This window comes from Pelophylax lessonae (assembly GCF_965119305.1).
Source record: "Pelophylax lessonae genome assembly, chromosome: 2".
Taxonomy (NCBI): Eukaryota; Metazoa; Chordata; class Amphibia; order Anura; family Ranidae; genus Pelophylax; species Pelophylax lessonae.
This window is the reverse complement of record NC_138769.1, coordinates 385,021,520-385,047,864: the sequence shown is the minus strand read 5'-3', so window position 1 is coordinate 385,047,864 and position 26,345 is coordinate 385,021,520. Positions and strand designations below refer to the sequence as shown.

The window sequence follows — 26,345 nt, the reverse complement described above, 5'->3', positions numbered from 1 at the left end:
TTCCCCGCTGAGAGAGAAAAATGGTCAGCTGTTGTAAACACAGCTGACCGTTCTTCTCCCTGAAATGATCACAGAGCTCCTGTGATCCTACTATATAGAAACACAGGTCTCTGTGATCATTTCACAAGCCACGCCCCCCACAATTAGAAACACACCCCTAGGTAAACATTTAACCCCTTGATCAGCCACAGTGTTAACCCTTTCCCTGCCAGTGTCAATATTACAGTAACACTGCATATTTTTAGCACTGATTACTGTAGTAATGTCACCGGTACCCCCAAAAGTGTCAAAAATGTCAGTCAGGGGTCCGATCTGTCCGCCGCAATGTCGCACTCCCGCAAAAAATTGCAGATTGCCGCCATTACTAGTAAAAAAAAAAAAAACAATAAAAATGACATAAATCTTTCCCGTAGTTAGTAGACGCAATAACGTTTGCGCAAACCAATCAAAATACGCTTATTGAGATTTTTTTTACCAAAAATATATAGCAGAAAACAAATTGGCCTAAAATGTTAAAAAATTTAGATTTTTCATTTGTTTGAGAATGTTATATAGCATAATGTGAAAAATATTGTTTTTTTTTTTCAGAATTGGCGCTCTTTTTTTGTTTATAGTGCAAAAAATAGAAATCGCACAGGTGATCAAATACCACCAAAATAAATCTCTATTTGTGGGAAAAAAAGGACATCAATTTTATTTAGGTACATAGTCGCACGACCGTTAAATTGTCCGTTAAAATAATGCAGTGCCGAATCGCAAAATATGGCCTGGTCAGGAAGGGGGTAAATCCTTTCGGTCTTAAAGTGGTTAAAGCAGATATATTGGCCAGTGCTACCATTTTAACTTGCAGCCATTCTTTGATTCTTCTGTTATACAACTGCTTAAAGAGGAGCTCCTGACTCCTTCATAAAAAAATGTAAAGTTAGCAGCTACAAATACTGTAGCTTCTGACTTTTAATATTAGGACACTTACTTGCTCACGAACTTCTTGAAAGCACTTTTTTTTAGCCTGAAACATGCCAATACTCCTAATGTGAATACACCAGAATTCCAATATTCCTAAAATGTCTTAAGACCACTTAAGCACATTGTAAGTCATTAGTTAATAAGACTGATTGTTTTTCTACTTAGAAGCTCAAAAGTGCGGTGCATTGTCAAATTCCCTATAAACAAAAAAGTGAACCGTAAAAGCACAGTACACAAAAAAGTACACAGAGGGTTCAGAAATGGCCAAACCCACAAAAGAGAAGGGCCTCTAACCCTGAACCCCCCAGGGCACAAGGCATTCCATTGTCAACCTTGGAAGAAGCCTGGTGAACCCTGCTCTATGGGAAAGCTGGAGGAGTTTTTAAACTAGGATTGAGGGGGGAGGATGAATTAGATTATAATGGAGCAGACAGGTCAGACAGGGGTCAGCCCCTATTGGTGCATGGAATGGGGAAAGATGTGGGGAGAGTTATGGCAGAGGATACAAAGGTTCCCCTGTTAAAAACAACCATTGGATATAGTATTATGTGTACCAAAATTAAAAATATGCAAAATAAGTGTGCAAAATGTGACAATGAATTAAAGTGTTTGTTCACCAATGTCAGAAGTCTGCCAAGCAAAATAGGTGAGTTGGAAGCTCTGGTGCACGAGGAGAACTATGACTTAATTGGTACTGCTGAATCTTAGCTTCATTCTTCACATGACTGGACTATTAATATTCCTGGCTCTTTCGGAAAGACAGGGTAAAACTGAGGGGTGGTGGTGTCTGTCTTTATGTGAGAAGTGATCTCAAAGTGAGTGTGAAAGAGGACCCAGTTGATAGAGAGTGTGATACGTCTGAAGCAGTTTGGGTGGAAATGTACATGGGTGTGCGTAATACAAAGATTATCATTGGAGTTTGTTATAGACCTCCCAGTATTAATGAGGAGGTGGAGACTTAGCTCCTGGAACAGATAGAAAGGACTGCAAGGGCTGGGACAGTGATAATAATGGGGGATTTAAACTACCCAGACATTGACTGGAGTAATGGCACTGCTGGAACAGTTAAAGGCAAAAACTTATAAACCTATTACAAGACAATTTTATGGTGCAGTTTATTGAGGCCCCCACTAGAAATGATGCTCTGTTGGACCGGGTAATCTCAAACCGTGCAGAGCGTATTAAAAATGTTCATATAAAAGAACAACTGGGTAGCAGTGACCATAATAGGATTTCATTTAATGTTAGCTGTAAGCAAAAAACGCATACAGGAAATACAAAAACACTTAACTTTAGAGTAAAATTTCCTAGGATGAGGTCTGCTCTCCAGGATTTAGACTGGCAGGGAATATTGGCATTAATGAGCACAGAACAGAAATGGGAAATTTTCAAAAAGACTTTATGCAAACTCACGGCAAAGTATATTCCCATGGGTAAAAAGTTTAAAAGACTACAAATAAACTTTAACAATGTATTGGACTCTACCCTTGACAGGTCCTGTAGTGCCTCTCCGGCGCCATCGATGTCATCACACACCAGGTTCTCCCGCTTGTTGGAGAGCTTTGGTCTGGCCGACTCCTGGCGTAATAAATACCCCACTCAGCGCGCCTACTCCTGCTTCTCAGCTGCGCACCACTCCATGTCACGTATAGACATGATACTGTTGACCTGGACTCTGCTTCCCAGATTGTTGACAGCGGGCTTCTCCCCCAGGACCCTCTCTGACCATTGCCCATACTGGATCACACTGTCCTTGCCCTGCAGTCGACCTCCCCCAGCCTGGCGCTTGAACCCCGCCTGGCATTGTCTTGATGTCTGACGAAGATGGCATTGAGGGGGCCTGGTCACAATTCTTCTCTGATAATGATGGCACGGCTCCCCCGGCGGCGGTGTGGGAGGCATTCAAACTGTTTGCTAGATCCACTGTGATTACCCGTGTCAAAGCTATCAAGGCGCAGGCTGCCGAGGCACACTCCAGGGCAACGACTAATCTGTCTGAGGCTGAACGGGCCTTCATGGCAGACCCGACTCCGCGAATGAATCCCAGTACAAACTGACCTCTAAAGTGCTATCCCAACTTGACTATGAAAAAGCGAAAACAAAGTTATTTTTTCAGAAACAGAATCTGTTTGCCCATGGGGAGCGCGCTGGGAAACTGCTTGCATACTTAGTCCACTGTGAAGACAGGCCCCCGGTAGTAACCTTTAAGGATGAGCTAGGCACTGAAATAACTGACCCTGACGAAGTGACACAACGCTTCCGTTCGTTCTTTAGTGCACTATACACTTCTGATTGCATGACATGCATGACTTTTTAGAGATGGTTGACTTCCCAACTCTGACACCCGAACAGGTGGCATCCTCGAGGCACCTCTCTCCGAAGGGGAGATTGCGGAAGCCGTGTCCAAGTTCCCTAGATCTAAAGCCCCTGGTCTCGATGGCCTCCCGGTTGAGTTTGTCGCCCAATACTCTGAACTTCTCTACCCTAAACTACTCGCCCTATTTCAATCCCTGTTTGAGGATTCTGTCCTACCCCCTTCCATGCGTGAGGCCCTAATAGTGTTAATTCCTAAACCGGGCAAGGACCCGCATTTCCCAGAATCATACCGCCCTATCTCGCTGCTCCAAGTTGATATTAAAATCCGTGCTAAAATTCTATCCCTCCGCCTCAACCAGGTGATCCTTTCACTCATACACCCAGATCAGGCTGGGTTAATGCCTGGAAGGAATACCTCGTTTAACCTCCGCCGGTTATTCATGAACCTCCAGGCGCACCACGATGGAGTCGGTGGCAGGGTAGTGGTCTCCTTGGACACGGCTAAAGCATTCGACTCGGTGGAATGGCCCTTTTTATGGGCTTGTCTTGAACGATATGGCTTTGGGCCTAACTTAATTAACCACTTGCCGACTGCCGCACGACTATTTACATCGGCAGTCAGCCCCTCAGAGGCAAAGCGATGTAGGGGTACGTCGCTAGCCTGTAAGGGTTTTGGGAGCGAGCGCGCGCCGCCGGATGCTCGCTCCCGCTCGGTCACGGACCCCCCCGCGCGCGTGCCCGGCGGACCCGATGTCTGCCGGGCACTCGCGATCGTCCGTGACACCGGGAGAAAGGCAGGCGGCTAGTGTAAACAAAGCCGCCTGTCATTCTCCCCTGTGTAAGAATGGTGATCAAACAGTTCTACTATGTAGGACCGTTGATCACTGTTCTTACACATCAAGCCACAGCTAATCACAGTTAGAAACACGCCCCTAGGGACACACTTAGCCCCTCCCTCTCAAAAAAAGTTAATCCCTTCACTGCCAGTGTCATTTTTACAGTAACAGTGCATATGTATAGCACTGATTACTGTAGTAATGTCACTGGTAACCCCAAAAGTGTAAAAAATGTCAGTCAAGGGTCCGATCTGTCCGCCCCAATGTCGCAGTCCCGCAAAAAAATCGCAGATCGCCGCCATTACGCGTTAAAAAAAAAACAACAAAAAAGACTGGTGTTGAGTTATTCACTTTAAGGTCAACACAGAGGACAAGTGGGAGCTCTTTACCTCTAGAGGAAAACAGATTTAGTCTCCAAATACGGAAAGGTTTCTTCACCGTAAGAGCTGTGAAAATGTGGAATAGACTCCCTTCAGACGTGGTTCTGGCTAGCTCATTAGATTGCTTTAAAAAAGGCCTGGATTCTTTCCTGGGAGTACATAATATAAATGAGTACTAATATTAATAGGTAAAGTTGATCCATGGAATATCCGATTGCCTCTCCGGGGATCAGGAAGAAATTTTTTCCCCTGCTGTAGCAAATTGGATCATGCTTTGCTGGGGTGTTTTTCGCCTTCCTCAGGATCAACTGCGGGTAAAGGATTGTGTATATATGGGACTGTATGGTTGGGTTTTCAATCGGGTGCCCAACCATCAGCTACCTCCAAACAAAAATGCAAGACTAAGTATACCTGAGTCTTTGAATGGAGCTTCTAAGGAGACAGTGGATAACACTTCCCTCAGCACTGGGTTCCATTGTAAAAGAAAGAAATGTACACCAACCTCCAAAATGATGTCTGCTTAGATATAAATGTAAGAAATACAGATATAGAAGTCCAGCCAACGGGATCTGCAAACTCAGGTGTCTAATCAATTCCCTGCAAAACTGGTGAGGCCCTTGTTAGAATCTAATAATCTTGAAATATTTATCTGCTTTATTAATATTACTAAGGTTTTTAGGGTTATATTTCTATATGGATTATGTATGATGCAAAGGACCCAAAGTGATCTTCATATATATTTATTTGTTCAGATTGGGAAAGCACAGGAGTAAATTCTAGAAAGTTGTAATCCTATATATTTTAAAAATGACAGTCAAGGCTTTACAGATGTTCAATCAATTTGAAGACAAACAAGCTGGACTATGAGACTATTGAGAGCATTTAAACATTTTTAAAGACTATAAGTTAGGGTCCTTTCACATGAGCGATCCGATCAGATACGCCTGCCAGTTTTTTAGGCGGATCCGATTGGATCTCCCATGCATCCCTATGGGGCAGCGGATGTCAGCAGAGACATGTCCACTGACACCTGCTGCCATCCGCATTCGATCCTGTCCATGAAATCCTGACGGATGAAAACCCTATTTTCCATCTGTCCAGGGGATCGGATTGGATGAGAGTGGACAGGCGGTCCGCTCTATACCGATTCCCCCATAGAGATGCATGGGGCTCTGACACCTCCCTCTCCGCACACAGAGCGGAGAGGGAGATGTCACCTGCCTGCTAAGCGGGGATCAGTGTATCGATCCCCCACTGAGCAGCACGGATGCGCCTACGGAAGCGGACTGTGTGAATGGACCCTTATGAATACTATGTTTTTATTGTTATCTTTCTTGATTAGGGCATACATATTAGAAGAAGCATTACACTATGTAGAGTTATTTTTATCTATGTAATATTGTTTGATTCAGATGATAAATATAGGAATGCATCAACATCTAGATTATATACTAAAAGACAATTCCTTCCCTCACCCCTTTCTGCTGGGCATTGCAAGAGAATTATGTTACGTTAGGATTTGTATATCTTCTAGGGTCTAAGACCCAAACTACACTTTTTTTTACATTATTATTTTATATTTTGTATTATATTATTATCATTTAATCACTCACTATTTTCTCTTGGGCATATTATAATTTTTTATGCAAGAATGGAGGTATCTTCCATCTTTCAGAGCTTTTTCGTGCAAGAAAGGAAGTCCATTCTATTCCCCCCTCTCCTGAGGTGCCCTTTCAAATAGAAGATGTTTATATGGGAGCCCTCAGTCATCCTAGTGCCTGAGTATATCTACTATATCTGGACTTTTTTTACAAACAGCTAAAACACCTGCCTCTGCAAGTGTTTAAAGACTTGGGATGTGGGGTACTGGGGCAGAAAAGTTTCTTTATGATGAGTATCTGCAGCCTGAAGTGTTCATCAGACAGCTAAGAACCTGAGATACCCTAGCCATCATGTATTTCAGACCTGGAGGGTCTGTGAGATATTTTGATCATGGGGATCAACACAGAACTGGTAAGGCAAATCCTAGCTCTCATAGCCTCCTGGTATACCTATCACCAGAGGATGTGAACCCCATGCGCTGCGTAGCAACATAGAAACCTAAAGAGGAATAAAGATAGCCCCCAACCTGAGGATTCTAGAAGCTGTTACCACCTGGCCATAACCCAAAAATCTAGCAGAGTTGAGATATTTTCTAGAGTTTTGTCTTAAGATAGCTCAACCCTCACTAAACTCCTAAGGAATGACAGTGAAGTGATGATGACTCAAAGTGACCAGACCCGCCAAGCAAAAGGGAATAAGAAGTCTTGACAGTCAATACAGCAAAAGTGGTTCAATTGATGTTAGTAGGCACTCTAGAAGCTAAAGTTGAGTTTGACTCATACCCCAGTACCTTATGCTTATATGAACCTGGGTCTCACTGAAAATAACTATCCTGCTAGCAAGCTAGTTGCTTTTGGCTCCAATATGGCCGTTAGCAGATAACCTGAAGGATAACCTATACAGATCTGAGCTTGAAGCCAAGACTGACAACAATCCACTCACTTATATTCTCTCCACCACAGAGTTAGATGCTACAAGAAACAGAAGGTTGGAAGCTTTGGCTGGGGTTCATTTTATATTGAAGTATCCGGGGTTCATTTTATATTGAAGTATCTGTCAGGAGTTTGTAACATAGGTGCTAATGACCAATCCTGAAGGCTGCACAATGCTGAAGCTTCCAAAGGAGAAATTACTCCATTGATACCGAAGAGAATCCAAGCTTTATACCAGGGAGTTGAGTATCAAACCCACTGGGCAACAGGGGCTCAATCCATTGCTATAGGAATCCACAAGTTTTACCACATTTTGATTCGAGTAAAGGATGAAAACCTACCCACCCTTAGAAAACAGGGCTTAAAGAGGGATTAATCAGAAGACCCCCGTTTTCCATCTAATTCTGAAAGCTCTAAAGCAGGGGTCTTCAAACTATGGCCCTCCAGTTGTTCAGGTACTACAATTCCTATCATGCCTAGTCATGTCTGTGAATGTCAGAGTTTTACAATGCCTCATGAGATGTGTAGTTCCGCAACAGCTGGAGGGCCGTAGTTTGTTTCTAAAGAGTCACCAAGCAAAGCTTTTGCAGACTGAATATCCAGAGGGAGCCGCATAATTTAATGGGAAATAGAACTGGTGTCAACTTCATGATGTATTGATTTACAGAAGAGGTCCCACCAATGGTCTTGAGGATGAGTGGCAACTGTTCCTGAAACACAGGAATATAGTACTAGTGGCATTACATGAGGAACATGGTCATCTGGAGTCAGAGAGGACATTCAACCTGGTCAGAGATGAATTTTATTGGCCTTGCATGAAGAAAGAGGTAGAGAGCTACTGTCACTCATATTTGTGGCATATACAGTGAAAGCTATTGCCTACTAGAACTGTCCCAATGAGCCACTATAAAGATACAGCCCAATGGAGTTGGTATGTATTGATTTCCTATGTTAAAGCACAGGAGTGGACAAAGGTAAAGTCCTATTTCAAAAGTTCTACACTTGTGGGTAACCACATGAGGTTCACCCAGAACAGGACAGAGACTTTGAAAGAAAACTCATCAAATTGTTGCAGAACATGCTGGGAGTACAGAAGTCACAACATCTTTCTTGTCATCTTTGGGAGGTCCAAATCTTGAGCAATTTAATTGTACACTTCTGAAAATGTTGGGCTTACAGTGGGGATCAAAAGTTTGGGCACCCCAGGTAAAAATTTGTATTAATGTGCATAAAGAAGCCAAGGAAAGATGAAAAAATCTTCAAAAGGCATCAAATTACAGATAAGACATTCTTATAATATGTCAACAAAAGTTAGATTTTATTTCCATCATTTACACTTTCAAAATAACAGAAAACGAAAAAATGGCATCTGCAAAAGTTTGGGCACCCTGCAGAGTTAATATCTTGTACTGACCCCTTTGGCAAGGGGCAGCTTGTTCACAGCTTGTAAACGCTTTTTGTAGCCAGCCAAGAGTCTTTCAATTCTTGTTTGAGGTATCTTTGCCCATTCTTCCTTACAAAAGTCTTCCAGTTCTTTGAGATTTCTGGGCTGTCTGTCACGCACTGCTCTTTTAAGGTCTATCCATAAATTTTCAATTATGTTGAGGTCAGGAGATTGTGAAGGCCATGGCAAAACCTCCGTGGATTTCGAGGATGCTTTTAGGATCATTATCCATTTGTAGAAGCCATCCTCTCTTTAACTTCAGTTTTTTCACAGATGGCATTAAGGTACCATCCAAAATTTGCTGAAATTTTATTAAATCCATTTTTCCTTCTACTCGTGAGATGCTCCCAGTGCCACTGGCTGCAATACAACCCCAAAGCATGATTGATCCACCCCAAACGCAACAGTTGGACAGAGGTTCTTTTCATTAAATTCTGTGCCCCTTTTTCTCCAAACGTAGCTTTGCTCATTCCGGCCAAAAAGTTAAATTTTAACCTCATCAGTCCACAGAACTTGTTTCCAAAATGCATCAGGCTTGTCTATATGTTCATTTGCAATGTTCAAACGCTGATTTTTGTGGTGAGGACATAGAAGAGGTTTTCTGCTGATGACTCTTCCATGAAGACCATATTTGTACAAGTATCTCTTTATAGTGGAATAGTGTACCACAACTCCAGTGTCTGCCAGATCTTTCTGGAGGGATCGTGCAGTCAAACGTGGGTTTTGAATTGTTTTTCTCACAATCCTGCGAGCTGTTCTGTCTGATATTTTTCTTGGTCTCCCAGATCTTGCTTTAACTTCCACTGTTCCTGATGACCGCCATTTCTAAATTACATTCAGAACAGAGGATATTGACATCTGAAAACGCTTTGCTATCTTCTTATAGCCTTCTCCAGCTTTGTGAGCATCAACTATTTTCAGTTGCAGTTTTCTAGACAACTGCTTAGAAGATCCCATGGTGCTGATTGTTGGGGCAAGGTCAGATGAGTCTGGGCATTTAAAACCTTTGAGATTGACATCACCTGGTCTTCCCAGACGATGATTGAGAACAATCCATGACACTGGCAGGTCTCAGCCTTGCAAAGGGGGCAGTGCATGCTATAAATTCTGCAGGGTGCCAAAACTTTTGCAGACACCATTTTTTTGTTTTCTGTGATTTTGAAAGTGTCAATGATGAAAATAAAATCTAACTTTTGTTGACATATTATAAGAATGTCTAATCTGTAATTTGATGCCTTTTGGAGATTTTTCCATCTTTCCTTGGCTTCTTTATGCACATTAATACAATTTTTTACCTGGGGTGCCCAAACTTTCGATCCCCACTGTGCATCTGAAAAGAGACAAAACTGGAGTAGACACATATCAGCAGTGGTCAACGCTTAAAACAGCATGCAGCATGATGCAATAAGGTATGCTTATGTTTTCAAAGGAAGCTCTGTTACCAGTGGGTCTCGCTTTTGGCACCTCTGTCAATGGTGCATTGGATGCATCTACAGTATGTTCATTAACCTGAACCTGAAAATTATATATGAGAAGGCTTAAACTGCCTCTGCTACTCGAGAGCAACAGAACAAAGGATGACATGATCTGAAAATTTGACCTACAACCAGATGAGAGAGTATTGCTGAGAAAACTAGGTCCTCATGAGAAGCAGAAACTAGCTGACTGGTGGAGCTCTCAGCCATACATTGTTTGTGCTCAGGTACCTAGCCTAGCCTGTCTGTGTATCAGATTCATTCAGAGCGGAAGTGAGGGCCTTTGAAGACTTGGCGCTGCAAAACATCTTACCACTGAGCAAAGCAATACAGGTGCCCACCCAGATTAAATCCCCTCTGGCTCAGACTCAACCATCCCCTCGTAAAGAGAAGGATGAAGATGACTTGTTGGAAGATCTGAAGACAGAATGGCTGATGGCCCAGAACTCACACATACACACTTAAGTTGAGAAGGAGAATGACGAGATACTCTTGGAGCCTGAAGAAATCAAGACCCAAAGTCTAGTGGAGACATCTTCACAGCCTACCAAAGTCAAAGTGGAGCCCTTTGTCAGAAAATAGACATGTGCGATTTGTTTAGTTACAAAAGGAAATTTGGATGAAATTTGCAGGATTCGTAGATTCAGATGTATCCAAATCTCTAAATCACAATTGTTATCAATTTTAACTAATCTGAAATAAATTATAATGAAAATTATGAATTAATTCATATTTATTTGTTTCATGATGCAATCGTTTGGGCCTTTTGTTAATGTTTGAAGCATCTGAAATAACGCAACAACATATAATGAATGATCCAAATTTATTTGGATCCAATCGCTTTTATTCTAGTGAGTGTATTGTGAATATTCTAATAGAGTTCTTTTTGTATTTTGGGTTGCTATCATTTGTTTAGTTTAGTTTATATGTGTTCAGCCCAACAAAGTCAGTTGGAAATGAGGAAATTATCAGGATAATATATTTTGCAGGAGTGATACATTCTGCCCGACTGGCTGCATTGCTTGTGCAATAAAGTAAATAAAGTAAATTTGTGATTTAAAGTAAATTTGTATTTGTCATTAGTCAGTTCCACAGTCTAATGCAACTCTTAGGTTTGAAAAATTTGGGGCCTAACTTCATTAATTCAGTTGCGTCTGAATAAAATGAATAATTCTGAATATTTTTCGCAATATACGAATGTCTAAGCTCCCAAAATAACAAATTAACGCATTAAAAACGAATGTAGCCAAACTTATAAAGTAACAAAAGAATAAGAGAACTTCCAAAAATATTAATCATTTCAGTACAACAAATATTATATACTCTCCGGATATAACAAATTGTTTGGAAAATGAATTACTCTAACATAATGATTATGACAAAACAAAATGATTTACTTAAAGTGGAACTTTAGTCAAAAAATTAGGTCCTGCTAGATCACTTCAGACTAGCCCCTTTAGGAGGTATAGATATGTAAAAACATTAAAAATAAGTGCCTGTTTAAAATCCAAACAAAACAAAATTTTCCTGTCATGCACACGTCTATCAGAAAACCAAAAAGAGTCAAGCGACAGATCCAACTTCCAATAAGATTGATTTATGACTGCAGGGGAAACAGGTTTTTAGAGGCAATCACCACTGCGCGCAGGTCTTCAAATACTTTAACCACTGTACTAGTGGGTGATAACCCCCTACTCTGTACTCAATACACCAAGGTGGGACGTTCCTTTTCCTGCAACTTATGTTAGGAACAGTTATCTGGTTCAATGCAGATGGTAAATTAGGTTTAGTTATTTTGTAATTACAAATTTAGTTTTTTTAGGCTTAGTCCTTAAGTGGGGAGTGTGTGTTTTCCCTCACTGGTGGCCTTTTAAAGCCTGCACATTCCCATGCTCAGCAGCAGGTTATCTCTCTTTCCTGTTGGTGACTGACAGACCACACAGTAGACACATGAGAATAGAAAGTGGAAGACACTGCAGAGAGGGGAAGAGGGGAGCCCTCTAGGCACAAGTAAGACCCAATTATTGTGCCCTACATCTTGCTCTGTTCTCTGCAGATCCACAGAGACCTCCAGAGAGAGGTGACCAGGGAACCTGAGAACACAATTAGAGCAACAGCCACATGGTCCACGCTGATCAATGCCAGTTGTTAAAGGTCCAGCCTGAAGGTGCTGCCACCAGGAGGCAGACTGTATCAGGACATTCTTTGCCTCTGACCACCCATAGTTGTTTTGAACTCTGTCTGCACATTTTTTAAAGGGGGCCACCCTACCCTTTCACTGCCTGCTGCTTGAGGACCTTTCGTGAAGCTATGCTTACCCTTGTGGGTTACAATTTTTAGGCCCCAGTAGTTAGTTGCATTACTTTTATGTTTATAGAAAAATACCCCCCCCCCCCAGGATAAAGCACCTCAAAGGCTGCACTGCAACCCTTATAAAAAGGGTTGCAGCGACAGCTCATTGTTCAAGCCTATAGGAGACATTGTATTAAGGAGAAAGATCCATCTTGCCTCTTTTTGCAGTAGGACTTTGTCCCTATCTCCTCTTCTTTCTGACAATGACAGCTGATATATGGGTGCACATTTTGTACCTTTTAATAATGAATTGTGATGATGTTCATAATGAATGGCTACTGGTGTCTGGTTATCTTTGCCAATAATGCTGTTGAAGTGTTCACCTATTCTTCTTATAAAATCCCTTCTTGTTTTACCTATATAAATTTTTTTTACAAGGGCATACGATTCTGTTAATTATCTATGAGGATGAGCAATTGAGAAAGGAATTAATATAGTATGTGTGTTTTCCTGATAAGTCTTTAAATTCTTTTATTTTCTCAGTATGTTTGCAGACGGAACACTGTCTGCATGCAAATATGCCTTTAATAGAAGATTGAAAATAGACGGGGGTCACTCCTACTTCTCCTAAACTCACTACTAACAAGTACGTCCCCTATTTTTCGGGCTTTCCTTGCTATCATACAGGGTTTTTTGCCTATTAGTTTTCCATTCTCCTATCCATCATTAAAATATTCCAGTGTTTGTTCAAGAGGGACTGAAATTGGTGCCAATGTGTACCATATCTAGTGACCAAACCTACTTTACCTTTGTTCTTCAATTCATCTCCTTCGCTATTCTTTTTCTGCAGGAGGTCCATCCTGTTTTGTTGAAGTGCCCACACCCTATTTTTCCAGGAATGATTTGGGATACCCCCTGTTTCTAAATTTTAGACTGAGTTCCCTACTTTCTACATGAGAATCATCTCTGTTAGAACAAGGTAAGAGGGTCCTCTTTTGGGACACTGGAGTGGGGAGAGGGTTCTCTGGGTGGGGGAGTTACTTGGGCGGGAGGGGGAGTTGAGGGATGTTTGGGGACTGGGGTTCCTTCTCCATGGGTTAGCTAACCGGTTCGTTCTACGGGTTTGTGCTGTTGTTTGTACTTTTGATGTCCAATAAATGATATTTTATACTGCATTAGCAGCCTTTGAGGTGCTTTATTCTGGTGGGGTATTTTTCTTGACGCATGACTTTTTGGATGCACCTTCTCTAAAGGGGGGTGTGGCACTAAGAAGGCATTTCCACTCCTGGGACTCTGTTTTAGGTGGGGTTTTTTGCATCCCTTTTATGTGCCCACATTGTGGATAGTTGATTGCATGGACTATTGACCATTATTGTTTTCAGCATCATTCTCCACTCCAGTCATCCACAGTTCATTGTATTATTGAATTACTTCACTATTGTTGAACTGCTGCCTTTACTACTGTCAAACCTGTTTAACCAATACTCTATCTCAGGGATTATTGCTGCTTACATAAAGCCCAAATATTGTAAAATATATTGTTGACTTCAGTCACAAGGTGGGTCACCACTGGAAACGGTAGGAGAACCTATTGTACACCAGCAGTTCCTACAGAGGTAGAGACACAGTGGCATGGGTTGCTATGGTGACAGTTTCTCCATTAACCAACAGCTTTGGTGAAAAGTGCAAGATGTGACTACACTGTCAGCTTCTTATTATGTGCATGTATTTGCCAACTGTACATATCTGGTATCTCTAGGTCTAGGCTTACAAACTTTTGTTGTTGTTGTACTGCTATCTCAAATTTCTGTTTTAGTTGTTTATAATTACTTCATGACTGTCTTCATCATTACCACTATCATTATTCCATTAATCACATGAATCGCCCCTGAAATTTCAAACTAAAAGATTTTATTGTCTTAAACCAAAAATATTATATTGACCTCAACTGTAAAAGGGTCCTTCTAGCTCCTGAAACCTTGCAATCGTGTTTGTGACTTTGATGAAAGATAGTAAATCTATTAAACTGGATTTGAAGAGTTGGTGATATACAGTATGTGCACACTGTATTCATCACAACGTCACATGCCATTCGCTTTTAAGTTTTCCCTAGCTTTTGAAACAATTTTAACTTTGCTTGTTATTTTCTATCCTGTGTTTGGGAAATAGTTAATCTTTTATTTTTAAATTTAAAATATATAGTGTATTCATGTATAGAATGGAAATTCTATATATAGTAGTTCACACTGAACTTTTTTTCTCTGTCAATCTGTTCACAGAATACATAGGAACAACACTGCTCTGTCAATTTGTACCCACAGTACAGAGAATATTGGACAGATTCAGTCTTCCTGAGGGCTCTGTACAATTTAATGACTGATTTAGATTGAATTTCCTCATACTGAAAAAACTGATGCTCTGTATGGTACATAAAATGATTATATTTTAGTCTGACTGCTTTGCTCATTACTTATGCTGACCTATAAATGTTACTGGGAGAGAAGTAAGCAATATTTGTTCCAATTTTTTCTATCCTCCTACCAACAGTGATTTGTTTTAGATATTGAATCTATAACTTCCTTTAAGCTCTAGCAACTGTTATATAAGTTCATGCCTTGCATTAGAGTATCCTAAGGCATACCCTTTTATACAAACCTAGATATAGAAATCCATTAAACCAATGAAAAAAATACCTGCTAGCAATAAAGAAAACTATTATCTGTGGCAATATCCCAACATCTAGTTTAAATTAATAAGTTCGAACATCCACAAGCTGTCCAAAAACTGCCAAACCATAATAACTATGGCACATGCTCTTAGGAATAACTATGCTTCAGCATTTAATTACTCCAAGAAAACTGTTTTGGCACTATTTAATGTCTATCACAAATATTTTAGCTTTAAAGTACAACTTCAGCTTTCTTAAAATATGCATAGCCTAAGGCTGTTGAGTGATATCATCAATCATCATGTTCCATTTTACCTTTAGATGGTGTATTTTATCTGTCAAATGAAAGATATAAACATATTCAGCCCTGAACAGGCATAACCAAGCAAGATAGGTAACAAAGACAATATACAAGATAATTACTTTCCAGTACTGCCTTGCAATGTTAAACTTGTCTTGAAGTACTTTATTCCTATTTATGTTTCCCGGGGAGCTAATGAATGTAAATTTCCACAAAGGCACAGATTGCATTAAAACACTTTTCTAATAAACTTGGTAGGGGTTAGAATTTCTACCAGGCTGTTATAGCTGTCCTTGTCACCAATGGGAGACTTGGCCTCTCTTTCTGTCCCTGTGACAAATGTCTCCTGGACTGAAAGTAAGGGGAAATTATCCCAATCAATGCAAAGCAATAACAATCTCACAGAGATTCTAACCCTTTCCCACTCTATCCATCACCAGAAATACATTTGGGATAAAGTTGAGCTTCAATGCTGCTTCCACACAGCCACTTTCTGCAGGCCTTGGTGACATAGCATAAAGGATCACAAACCACTAATACAACAGACACCTTGCAAAGCTTCTTATACTTTATTAAACCAAAAAGCAAACATTTATTATATTGCAGCATACCAATTCTTAGATGTGATGGCTAAATTAGCTTCCTTTTTAAGCTTTATTTCTTCTATTTTCATCCAGTGATCCAGCCAGCATTTTGTTGTTTTTCAAAAGAACAAGCTCTCTTCCAGATGTAAGGTATCAGTTTACAGGTATGAGACAAACTATTTAACACTGACAAGGGTGCCTACAATCATCATCTTTTATTTATTTATGTAAAACCTTTATCCCAAAAGGAAAAAAAAACTGTTTGCTTTAACTGGTTATAAAGTATGACCTGGAGTTTGGTCTTAGTTTGTTAGTGTATTTTAGTCTGCCTGTATGTTTAACCCTATTCTTCCACTGGACTGACAATGCTGCTGTCTGGTGTGCCCCATGTGCTCCTTCATCCATAGTTGTGTCTCACGAATAGACAAAGGAGGTGTGTTACTGGCTAGATCACTAGGTAAAACAGAGGGGGAAAATAAACTAATGCAGCCACTACATCTAATGACTGGTAAGAAGCAATAAATTACATTTTTGGTTTTGGGTTTAATACCGCTTTAAAACAAAGAAACAAATTGTTATTATCCTACTGAAATGCATAACTGATGCCTCATTCACATCAATAACATGCTTACTTAATATAAAAGAAAAAAGTCACATATGTTACACTCACCTTGCTGGCTTATTGGAGATAAACGAAAAAAAAAAAAAAAAGTAGAAAGCTTTAGCATATCCCTTATATATCATGGCAAGATTTATGTGCAAGGCTGTTTATTGACTGACATTCTTAGTCACTTTTTATTCATGTCTAGATAGCATCCTTCCACTCATCTAAAAAACTAATTAGAAAAAAAATCAGGCTACTGCATTGCAGTGAAGCAGTAATAGCTTCTAAATGTTGCCAATTTATCATTAGCTTCTCCTGGTGGCTCTGGTCCAGCAGGTTAGCCTGATTAAGTGCAGACATACAGAGAACACTGGGAGATGGATAAGAAATCTACTCACCGACTCCTTTTATGTCCAGATTTCTTCTTCTTTCTTTTCTTTGGGGGAGGTGATATTGAGCTGCTCAGTCTTCTGTGGGCCCTGAGAAACATAATGCATACATAAGTACTTTTATATAGTGACTTTGGGGTAACTTGCCATTAAATATATAAATAGGTTGCCATTGATGATTTGCTATAAAAATACTAACTGCCTAGCTGTCAGGGCTGGATTTCTGCATAGGTAACATAGATGGTAGCAGGGCTGTCAGAGGTGGCACATAGCCACCTACATATCATAATTTTGACTGTCAGTATCGCAACTCTGTTTAGAATAAAAATGTTTTAGACTGCGGCCCTGACTGCCAGTGCAAACCTGCTGAGTCCTAATTGTTACTGCCCCTGAATAGTTTACATTTCTTTTTTGGAATAGTGTATAGTGTATTGTGCTCCTAAAGTTCACTCTGCCCGAGTCTAAAAACTAGAAATGAACTGCTAGCATAGAAGTAAAACAATTTTCCTACTCTTCTCGTTGTTGTCTTTAGGTCTGCTGACCAAGGGTGGACAAATGTTTAATGTCTCTCCCCCAAGGCTTGATGTTTTAAGGTGGCCATGACAAATTATCTTGTTAGTGTGATGGCTAGCCAGATGCCTAAGGTAGAAGAGGGGCACCACGAGAAAGTTGGACTAGAAAACCAAAAGTATAAATCCAGCCCTGCTAGCCGCCATGCTGATCCAATGCCTTCAATACTTTCTGCTATCAAAGACAAAGATCAAGCATACAGAGCAGGAGTTCTGACTTGTTACTTTCTTGTTCTGGGTCATACATTCTGAAGGTTTCACAATTCTGAGCAAGAAAAACATTTTAATAAGTCAAGGAACAATGTGAAAAGCACAGCAAGCCTTTATAGCCAATCAGAAATCATCCTTCATTTATAAAACTATCCTACTACACTCTAACTTGATAAAGTGTGATACTCCGACTCTAGCAGCCTATTACACAGATCTTCATTAATTAATTTGTGAAAAAACACCCATCTATTCCACCTTCCTTATTTCATGTCTACTAAGAAATATTTTACGTTTTAAACAAAAATTTTAAAGCAGTTTGCAGAACTGCAGCTACCTGAGCAGCACCTGAGTAAAATATACCCTGAACCAGTTTTTATTTTTATTTTTCCTGAAGAAGAAAGTACTACCTTTACTAATTTATACAATTTTCCTGCAGTGGATCATGCAGAAACTGTGCTGCTCATGACATGACCAAACTGATCAGTGCAAGCCAGAGAATAGGTTGCTCAGCTGAAGGTGGACACTTTTACATAAATAAAAAATAAAGAACAGTAGTACAAGCTCAATTTTTTTGCCATGTGTGCATTTTCTGTGATATTGATGGACCACGGCATCATCCATAGCTTCTAGGGACGGCTAAAGGCTTTGTAGAGATCACCAAAGTGTCGCTATAAACTGTATACGCTTCATTAAATTTAGTACTTTCTGTTTCACAACTCCTTGGTAATACGATTCATCATTCAAAAAGAAAAAATAAACTGTATTTCCCTCACTAATATTACTATCTTTAGAGAACACCTTTTCTTACTGTATAAAGTCACTGAAATTCTATTCTGGAAGCTATTTTCTGCAATCTGCCTAGAAAAGTAAAATAAATACTGTTTGTATGTGAAACGCACACAATTAACCTTATGCCTGGGGAGATCTGTCAATTAGGAATGTTGCCTAACTATGTTACAGGTAATGTGTTGCCAAAACAATTAGCACATGCATGTGGATTACCTATTTTTGGGCTGTAAATTCTGACATAGCACTTCATCTTGGTAGAACTCACATTTGCGGAATTATGTCACTTCTTTTCTGTATAGAGTCCTGACAGTTTTGACAGCTCCATTAGTCCCTGAAAGCCTCATGCTTTGCACTATTAGGTACCAAAACTTGGAGGGGGGGGGGTAAACATTTCTTAAAGTGTCTCTTCAGTCATGTTTTCATCTTCCTATTTATTAAAATTAAATCCTCTGCCCTTGTTGTTTTAACTTTGGATAGTAAAACATTTTTTTTTCTGCCAGTGAATACATTACATGGGAGGAGGGATGAGTCATAGGAGAGCCAATGACAGCTGCAAAGCTCTGTGTGTCTCTGTACATCCAGGAAGTGAACAGGCAGCAGCTTCAGCTGCCCACAGTTAAAATGGCTGCAGTCAGACTTAGTGGAGGGAGATTTCTGCAGCATATTTGGCAAGAACAGAATCACAGTATATATGAAATAATATGCAAAGTGGTTGGAGGGAAGCTTCAGAATGGCAAATATGTTTTATTACAAATTATGTGAGCAGACTGCAGTTCCTCTTTAAGCAGTACCTTGTATAGAAAACAGCTTCATACTAACCTGTCAGATGACCTGTTGGCAGACTAAACTTTACTCCTACGATCCTATCTCATGCTTTCAGATGTATGAAAGAACATGTTCCCTGCTGCCTGACCTTTTCTTCTATATTCTGCAGGGACTAGGCATCAGCAAGAGGAACCACAGCAAATAGTGGGGGTATCTGCTATTCACCACATTAGAGGAGTCAAATAGTCAAATAGGATCAGTGACAAAAACTCTGCTAAATAGCAAAGTAACTGCAAACAGGTTTCCAGACACATATAAAGCTATTTTCTTCACAAGAGTTAAGATCCTTTAAAATTAATGTATTTTCTCTTTTTTTTTGCAATCATCATCATGGAATACCACCCATTGCTGTTTAGAAAGGAAGAAATTCCACTGCCAATAGTGGCATCTGTAGCTTCCCTGTTCCTAAGGCATGGTTGTTGTATCATCCTTCATCCTTCTGTAATAACCCATTAATAAATGCTGTATCCCCCCTTTTTAATACTTTTATTTTTCACCCCAAAAGGTGCTGAATTTTAAGGAAAAAAGGGAGCCTTAATCACAAAAAACTGCTAAGTGCTTGCAAGGGAGATTTACAATGGCTTGCTAGACTCTACACATAATTGAGGATGAGACACAAGCATTAAGTATTCATTCACAACCACTGTTTTGATGCACGAATCTTGATAAATCTGCCCCATTTTAGGTTATGTCAGGCCACTGTAAGCATCCGGATGCTGGCATCTTCAAATGCTAGAAGATTTTTTTTTTCCATTTCAAACATACTAGAGTATTCTATTAATGACCTATTCAATCCAATGCACTGGTTAAGATGTTTCCATATTCTCACATTTTCAAAATGGGTATTGTCAAGAAATAAAATCTCTGCATCTGCTTTTCATTCTGTTTTTTTCAATAGGTTCCCTCTTCAATACCTTCGCTCAATCTCGTTTTTCTCTTTCATTTTTTTCAAAAGTCTAATTCTTCCACTCCCAGTCCAGCCCTCCTTTCTATTCTGCTTATACTTTAACGAGCTGCATTAATAATGAAAGTTATTACACTGCAGAGGGCAGCCATTTTTCAGCATTTAAAGCATTTAATCAGAGCCCGTTAAAAATCAATCATCTTCTGTGGCACATAGTGAACGGATTTATCTCATCTCCCCTGTGACCAGCAATTTGCTGCTTCAGTTCCTGCATCTTACCAGCAGACATTAAAAAAGCCATCTTCAATGGTCAGAAAAGAGCAAATTGTCTTTGTGACCTGTTTACCTCCATTGTGTGCTCACAATGATGTAGTGCAGAGAATGAAGCACTTGGTTATAAAAGATATATACCATGTCATGTATGCACATGGCTATTATTACTGCTGTTGAGTGGTTAACTTTGAAGCAGTTGTAATCACAGGAGCAAAATGTCAAAGCCTAATGACCTGTTTTAATAAAGGGTGCTTATTCTTTATTGCTAATTCATAAGTACAATAACCAATAGCAGCCTGGAAGAATCTGTTTTGTCATGGCCTAGCTTCAACAGAGTAAGTTTATATTGGCTGCGATAGGTTATAGCCCTTAAGAGTAAGGTAGGTTTGGTTTAAGGTTATTGAGCAATCAAATAGGACATCTGCAAAAGTGGACCTCTAATAGGGTGACATTTTCACACATGCAGTGATAGAGTAAGGAGCGGTGCAGTAAAGTCAAGTGAAACTGTTCACTTCAAAACTAATCATTCAGGGGGGAATTAAAAAAATTGAATTTCTCCTTCACAAGACTAAATGATCACATAAAAAACACACGTTTACCTAACTTTATTGACATAGGACAATTGGGCATGGATCTGCTAGTGTTAAAATGACTGCAACGTCAATTTTTCATTTCTTTAAAATAAAAAACATAATATACATACCTGCTCTGTGCAATGAAATTGCACAGAGCGACCCCGATCTTCCTCTTCTCAGGTCCTCACCGGTGCTCCTCTTCTCGGTGTGCCACCATAGAAAGATGCTTCCTATTGCAGCACACCTGCGGGCTTGATCCCGATCGCTGTATCTGTGTCCATAGACACATACAGTGAAGCTCGATCCCGCCCCCCACTCCCTCGTCACAGGATTTGACTGACAGCAGCAGAAGCCAATGGCTCCCGCTGCCTCAGCAAAGCCTCTGAGAGCGAGAAGAGCCGCTAAAGATGGGTACAAGACTTGGTCAAGTGAGGACTCAGGTAAGTGTTGGGGGGGGGGGGGGGGGTCGGGCGATACTAATATCTAAATATTTTTTACCTTAACCACTTGCCGACCGCCGCACGACTATCTACGTCGGCGGTCAGCCCCTCACAGGCAAACTAACGTAGGGCTACGTTGCTTGCTTGTGAGGGTCTAGGGAGCGAGCGCGCGCCCCCCGGGGCGCGCTCCCGCTCCCGCGTGGTCACGGACCCCCCCGCGCGTGTGACCAGCGGACCCGATGTCCGCCGGTCACTCGGCGATCGGCGGGGGAGAGGGAGAATGTCAGGCAGCTTGTGTAAACAAACTGCCTGTCATTCTCCTCGCTGCAAAGACACTGATAAAACGGATCTGGTATGTAGATCCGTTGATCAGTGTCTTTACAGCTAGAGCCACAGCCAATCACAGTAGAAACCACGCCCCTAGGGACACACACAGCCCCTCCCTTCCAAATAAAGTTAACCCCTTCACTACCAGTGTATTTTTACAGTAACAGTGCATATATATAGCACTGATTACTGTAGAAATGTCACTGGTAACCCCAAAAGTGTCAAAAATGTCAGTCAAGGGTCCGATCTGTCCGCCGCAATGTCGCAGTACCGCAAAAAAAATCGCAGATCGCCGCCATTACGCGTTAAAAAAAAAAACAACAAAAATGACAAAAATCTTTCCCTTTGTTAGTAAACGCGATAACTTTTGCGCAAACCAATCAAAATACGCTTTTTGCGATTTTTTTTACCAAACATAGGTAGCATAAAATAAATTGGCCGAAAATTTTTAAAAATTTTGATTTTTACATTTTTTTTTGGGGGAATTTCATATAAAAAAATGTGAAAAATATTGCTATTTTTGCAAAATTGACGCTCTTTTTTTGTTTATAGCGCGTGATCAAAAAATCGCACAGGTGATCAAATACCACCAAAAGAAAGCTCTGTTTGTGGGAAAAAAAGGACGTCAAATTCGTTTAGGTACAGCGTCGCACGACCGCGCAATTGTGCGTTAAATTCACGCAGTGCCGAATCGCAAAATACCCCCTGGTCGGAATGGGGGTAAAATCTTCCGGGGCTTAAGTGGTTAATGCAGGGAATGCATTAAGGTAAAAATGTTTAGGCTTTAGAACCACTTTATAATCATTAATAATTGCTCAAATAATAGAAGAAGTTTAAAGAATAATTAGCGATTTCATTTTAAGTATGTTCCCACAGTATTAACTTTGCCCACCATATCCTTATCCTCACTTTAAACCCTTTGCCTTTCCCTAATCATAACACTAAACTTTCCTTATTAGTTAACCTTCCTGAAGAACCTACACCTAAAGTGATTGTAAACAATCACCTTGTAAAACAACCCATTCAGTTTAATTAAAATAGAAATAAAAGGCAAAACATTTGTGTATAGCTATAAAAACAAAAACATTATTATAAAATATCTTTTTTTACTCTTTTTTTATAAGTGATCATATTCCCTCTGTTCTCAGCTGCATGAGAGCTTGGGGGAGGATAAGCAGCAGCACACTGAGCTTCTCAGTGAATGGCTGTGCAGGGGGGAGTGTCAGGACATGTCTGATCACTGGAGGAAAGCAGGCTGAGCTCCCAGCATAGCTAGAGAACTGACTATGGTGTGTTCTCCTGCTTAGTGTGGTCAGTGTTTGATAGGAAAGCAGCGGGACTGGCGGAAACACCAGGGATTTCACGCAAAGGAAGCATAACAAAGAGAAGAGAATACTTTTTCATACAAGTATGTGGTAAAGCAAGCACATATCAGGAATTTGAAATGTTGGGGTAACAAACACTTTAACCCCTTATCTAAACTCAAAAGGAAATCCTTTATATTTAACATACCCTCAGGCTTAAACACTAAAATAACACTGCAACTGTCTATTCAAAATTTCTGTCCTTAGAAGCACCGGTAACCAAAGGTAGCAATCCAGCGATAAAAACAATCTGTGCAGAAATCTGAATGGCACAAAAAAAAAAAAAATCAGCCTCACACTCTGCCAAAGGTTGCCAACCTGCTTGAAGCTGGCAAACATTTTACAAGGCTTAATCATTATTAGCATTTAACAATTTGATTACAGCATAAATCCCTGACCAGAAGCAGTTTAGTTAACCCTAGGCAAGATGTATAAATATAACAAGATAATTATTGCAATTATAATATATAGGTTTTTAGCTAATAATAAACATTGCTCTGAAAACACAGATACAGTGATTCATTAATCCACATTTACTATAAATCTGAAGACTGTAATGGATTATTTATTACTAGTTATTGGATAGGTTCAGAATTACTGTTTGCTTAAAAAGCGCAGTGCACCTGTTAAATATACACTGAATTCTAATGAACTACAGCATTATTATATTAGCTGGAATGAGTCTAATTGTTCTACATGCTAATTGCTGTTTATATACCCTGCTTCTTGCTCTGAACACTCTCTAGCAGTTGGGGTGCTTGCCAATAATGGAAGCACGTGACAAGCACCCAGTTCTAATGCTCACGAAGGCTCAGTGATCCTAATGATGCAAGTAAGAGAAAAACATCTTAAGGGCTCAGAGCTCACCTAAAGGCCAGCAATGTCTCCAGACCCCATATTCATTTCCTAAAAGGCTGCTATCAATTGGATATATAAAGTGATTTCAGTATAATCTAATTAACAAAAATATCTACTATTTAAAGCGGAGTTCCGGGCAGAGAAACGATTTTTTTCTGAACATACCCCCGGGACAGTCAGGGCTAGCACATTCCACAATGGCTAGCCTCTGATCTGTCCCGGTTCGCACTTACCTGTAAGAAGAAATACTTACTTAGAAATTTTCTTCCACAGCGTTTCCATCTCGGTTGTGGGCAGCTGAAGCCGGCGCAGTCCTCTTCTCTGTCTTCTTCTGCGTCTTCGTGTCCCAGAATGCACTGCACCGGCCCCTCTCGTCACTTCCGGTGCGGCGCCGCATTCCTAAACAGCTTCTGGGCATGCCCAGAAGCTGTTTAGCAGGGGAATGCGGCGTCGCCCGGAAATGACGAGCGGGGCCGGTGCGGCGCATTGATTCCTGGGAGCTATGACGTTTAGCTCCCAGGAATCATCGCGAGGCAGGAAGTGAAGGGGTGAGCCTCGGCGCTGGAGGAGGAAGCTGTCATAGGTGAGTATTTACGATCTTCAATAAAAAGGTGAGTAAACGAAAAAAAAAAAATAACTATCCAATTCCTTTTCAGGTGAGGCATACCTAGCGGAGGGGCACAAAAAAAAAATCTTTTTTGTGCCCGGAACTCCGCTTTAAGCAAACTTAAGACCTCACTATTAGTTGCAATTCAATGCCCAGTGCAGTTTCCATGGTATGTATACAGCTTCAGTTTACATGCTAATTTTTTATATTCCTGACTTTCATAAACCTAATAATATCTAGGCAAATTCTGACTTTCTTTCAGCAAAAATGTGGATTGATCTAAATATAATATCATTTAAATATTAATATTTTAACCACTTAAGGACCACCCGCCGCAGATATACTGCGGCATGCAGCCCCTCCTGCGCGAAATGACGTAGCTGTACGTCGGTCGCGCGCCTGCAGCTAGGGGGCACCGCTAGCGGCACGCTCCCGCCCCCACTCAGCACGCTCCCGCCCCCGATGCACGGGGCAGGCAGCTCCAATTGCCCCAGGAACCCGCAATCGCTCCCTGCTGAGAGAGAAAACACAGCTGACCGTTCTTTCCCTTGATTGATCACAGAGCTCCTGTGATCCTGCTATATAGGATCACAGGTCTCTATGATCATTTCAAAAGCCACGCCCCCCCACAGTTAGAATCAATCCCCTAGGTTTACATTTAACCCCTGATCACCCACTGTGTTAACCCCTTCCCTGCCAATGTCATTATTACAGTAACAGTATATATTTTTAGCACTGATTACTGTAGTGATGTCACTGGTCCTCCCAAAAGTGTCAGGAATGTCAGTTAGAGGTCCGATCTGCCCGCCACAATGTCGCATTCCCACAAAAATTGCAGATCGCCCCCATTACTAGTAAAAAAAACAAAAAAAAAACAATAAAAATGACATAAATATTTCCCGTAGTTAGTAGATAACTTTTGTGCAAACCAATCAAAATATGCTTTTTGTGATTTTTTTATCAAAAATATGTAGCAGAAAACAAATTGGCCTAAAGTGTTAAAAAATTTTGATTTTAAAATGTTTTTTTTTGGGGGAATGTTATATAGCAGAATGTGAAAAATATTGTTTTTTTTACAGAATTGTCGCTCTTTTTTTGATTATAGCCCAAAAAATAAAAATTGCAGAGGTGATCAAATACCACCAAACGAAAGCTCTATTTGTAGGAAAAAAAGGACATCAATTTTATTTGGGTACAGTGTCGCACGACCGCGCAATTGTGCGTTAAAATAGTGCAGTGTCGAATCGCAAAAAAAAATTGCCTGGCAAATCCTTCCGGTCCAGAAGTGGTTAATAGAGGAAATTTCAAAGAAATAATAGAAACATTACACTTTTTTTACTCCAACTTTGAAAGATATTCCCTTAGTGCCGGTTCACATTGTCTTCTTGTGTGATTTGTGTGGGATTCAGTGAGATGCGATTGGACATCACCAAAAGTTGTGCACTACTTTTAAAGAACACATTGTTACCAGATCGTATGGTACTGCTACACCATGCGATCCAGTGTAGGCAATCACACTGCGTTTATGATCTGCATTTGGGGTGTAGCTAGGATTACATTGACATCCGCAGTAGATCCCACACCCAGTGTGCTTTGAAAGCAGTGCAGGGAAATGCATATGGGACATGGCTTCCGTGTACTGCATTCTGTCTATCCCTGACATCAGCCTAAACCTAGCCCTAATTTAACTCTTCAGAGGGAATGGGGGGAAAGGGGTAGCTTTTAGCACCCCTTTTCCTCATGGGATGGCGGCAGGAGTAGGATATATTAGGTTAGTTTTGACCTTGGTTAGCTGTTGAGTGGAAAGATGCTCTA

General features: G+C 40.5%; 1 protein-coding gene across 1 annotated transcript in view; it reads right to left on the bottom strand.

Annotated features, from left to right (window-relative positions):
- Positions 1-26,345, bottom strand: part of SRRM3 (serine/arginine repetitive matrix 3) — a 547,157-nt gene that overhangs the window by 76,099 nt on the left and 444,713 nt on the right. Inside the window, exon 6 of the mRNA XM_082246736.1 lies at positions 16,799-16,879. Coding sequence (XP_082102862.1) covers positions 16,799-16,879 — 81 coding nt within the window. The remainder of the gene's footprint in view (positions 1-16,798; positions 16,880-26,345) is intronic.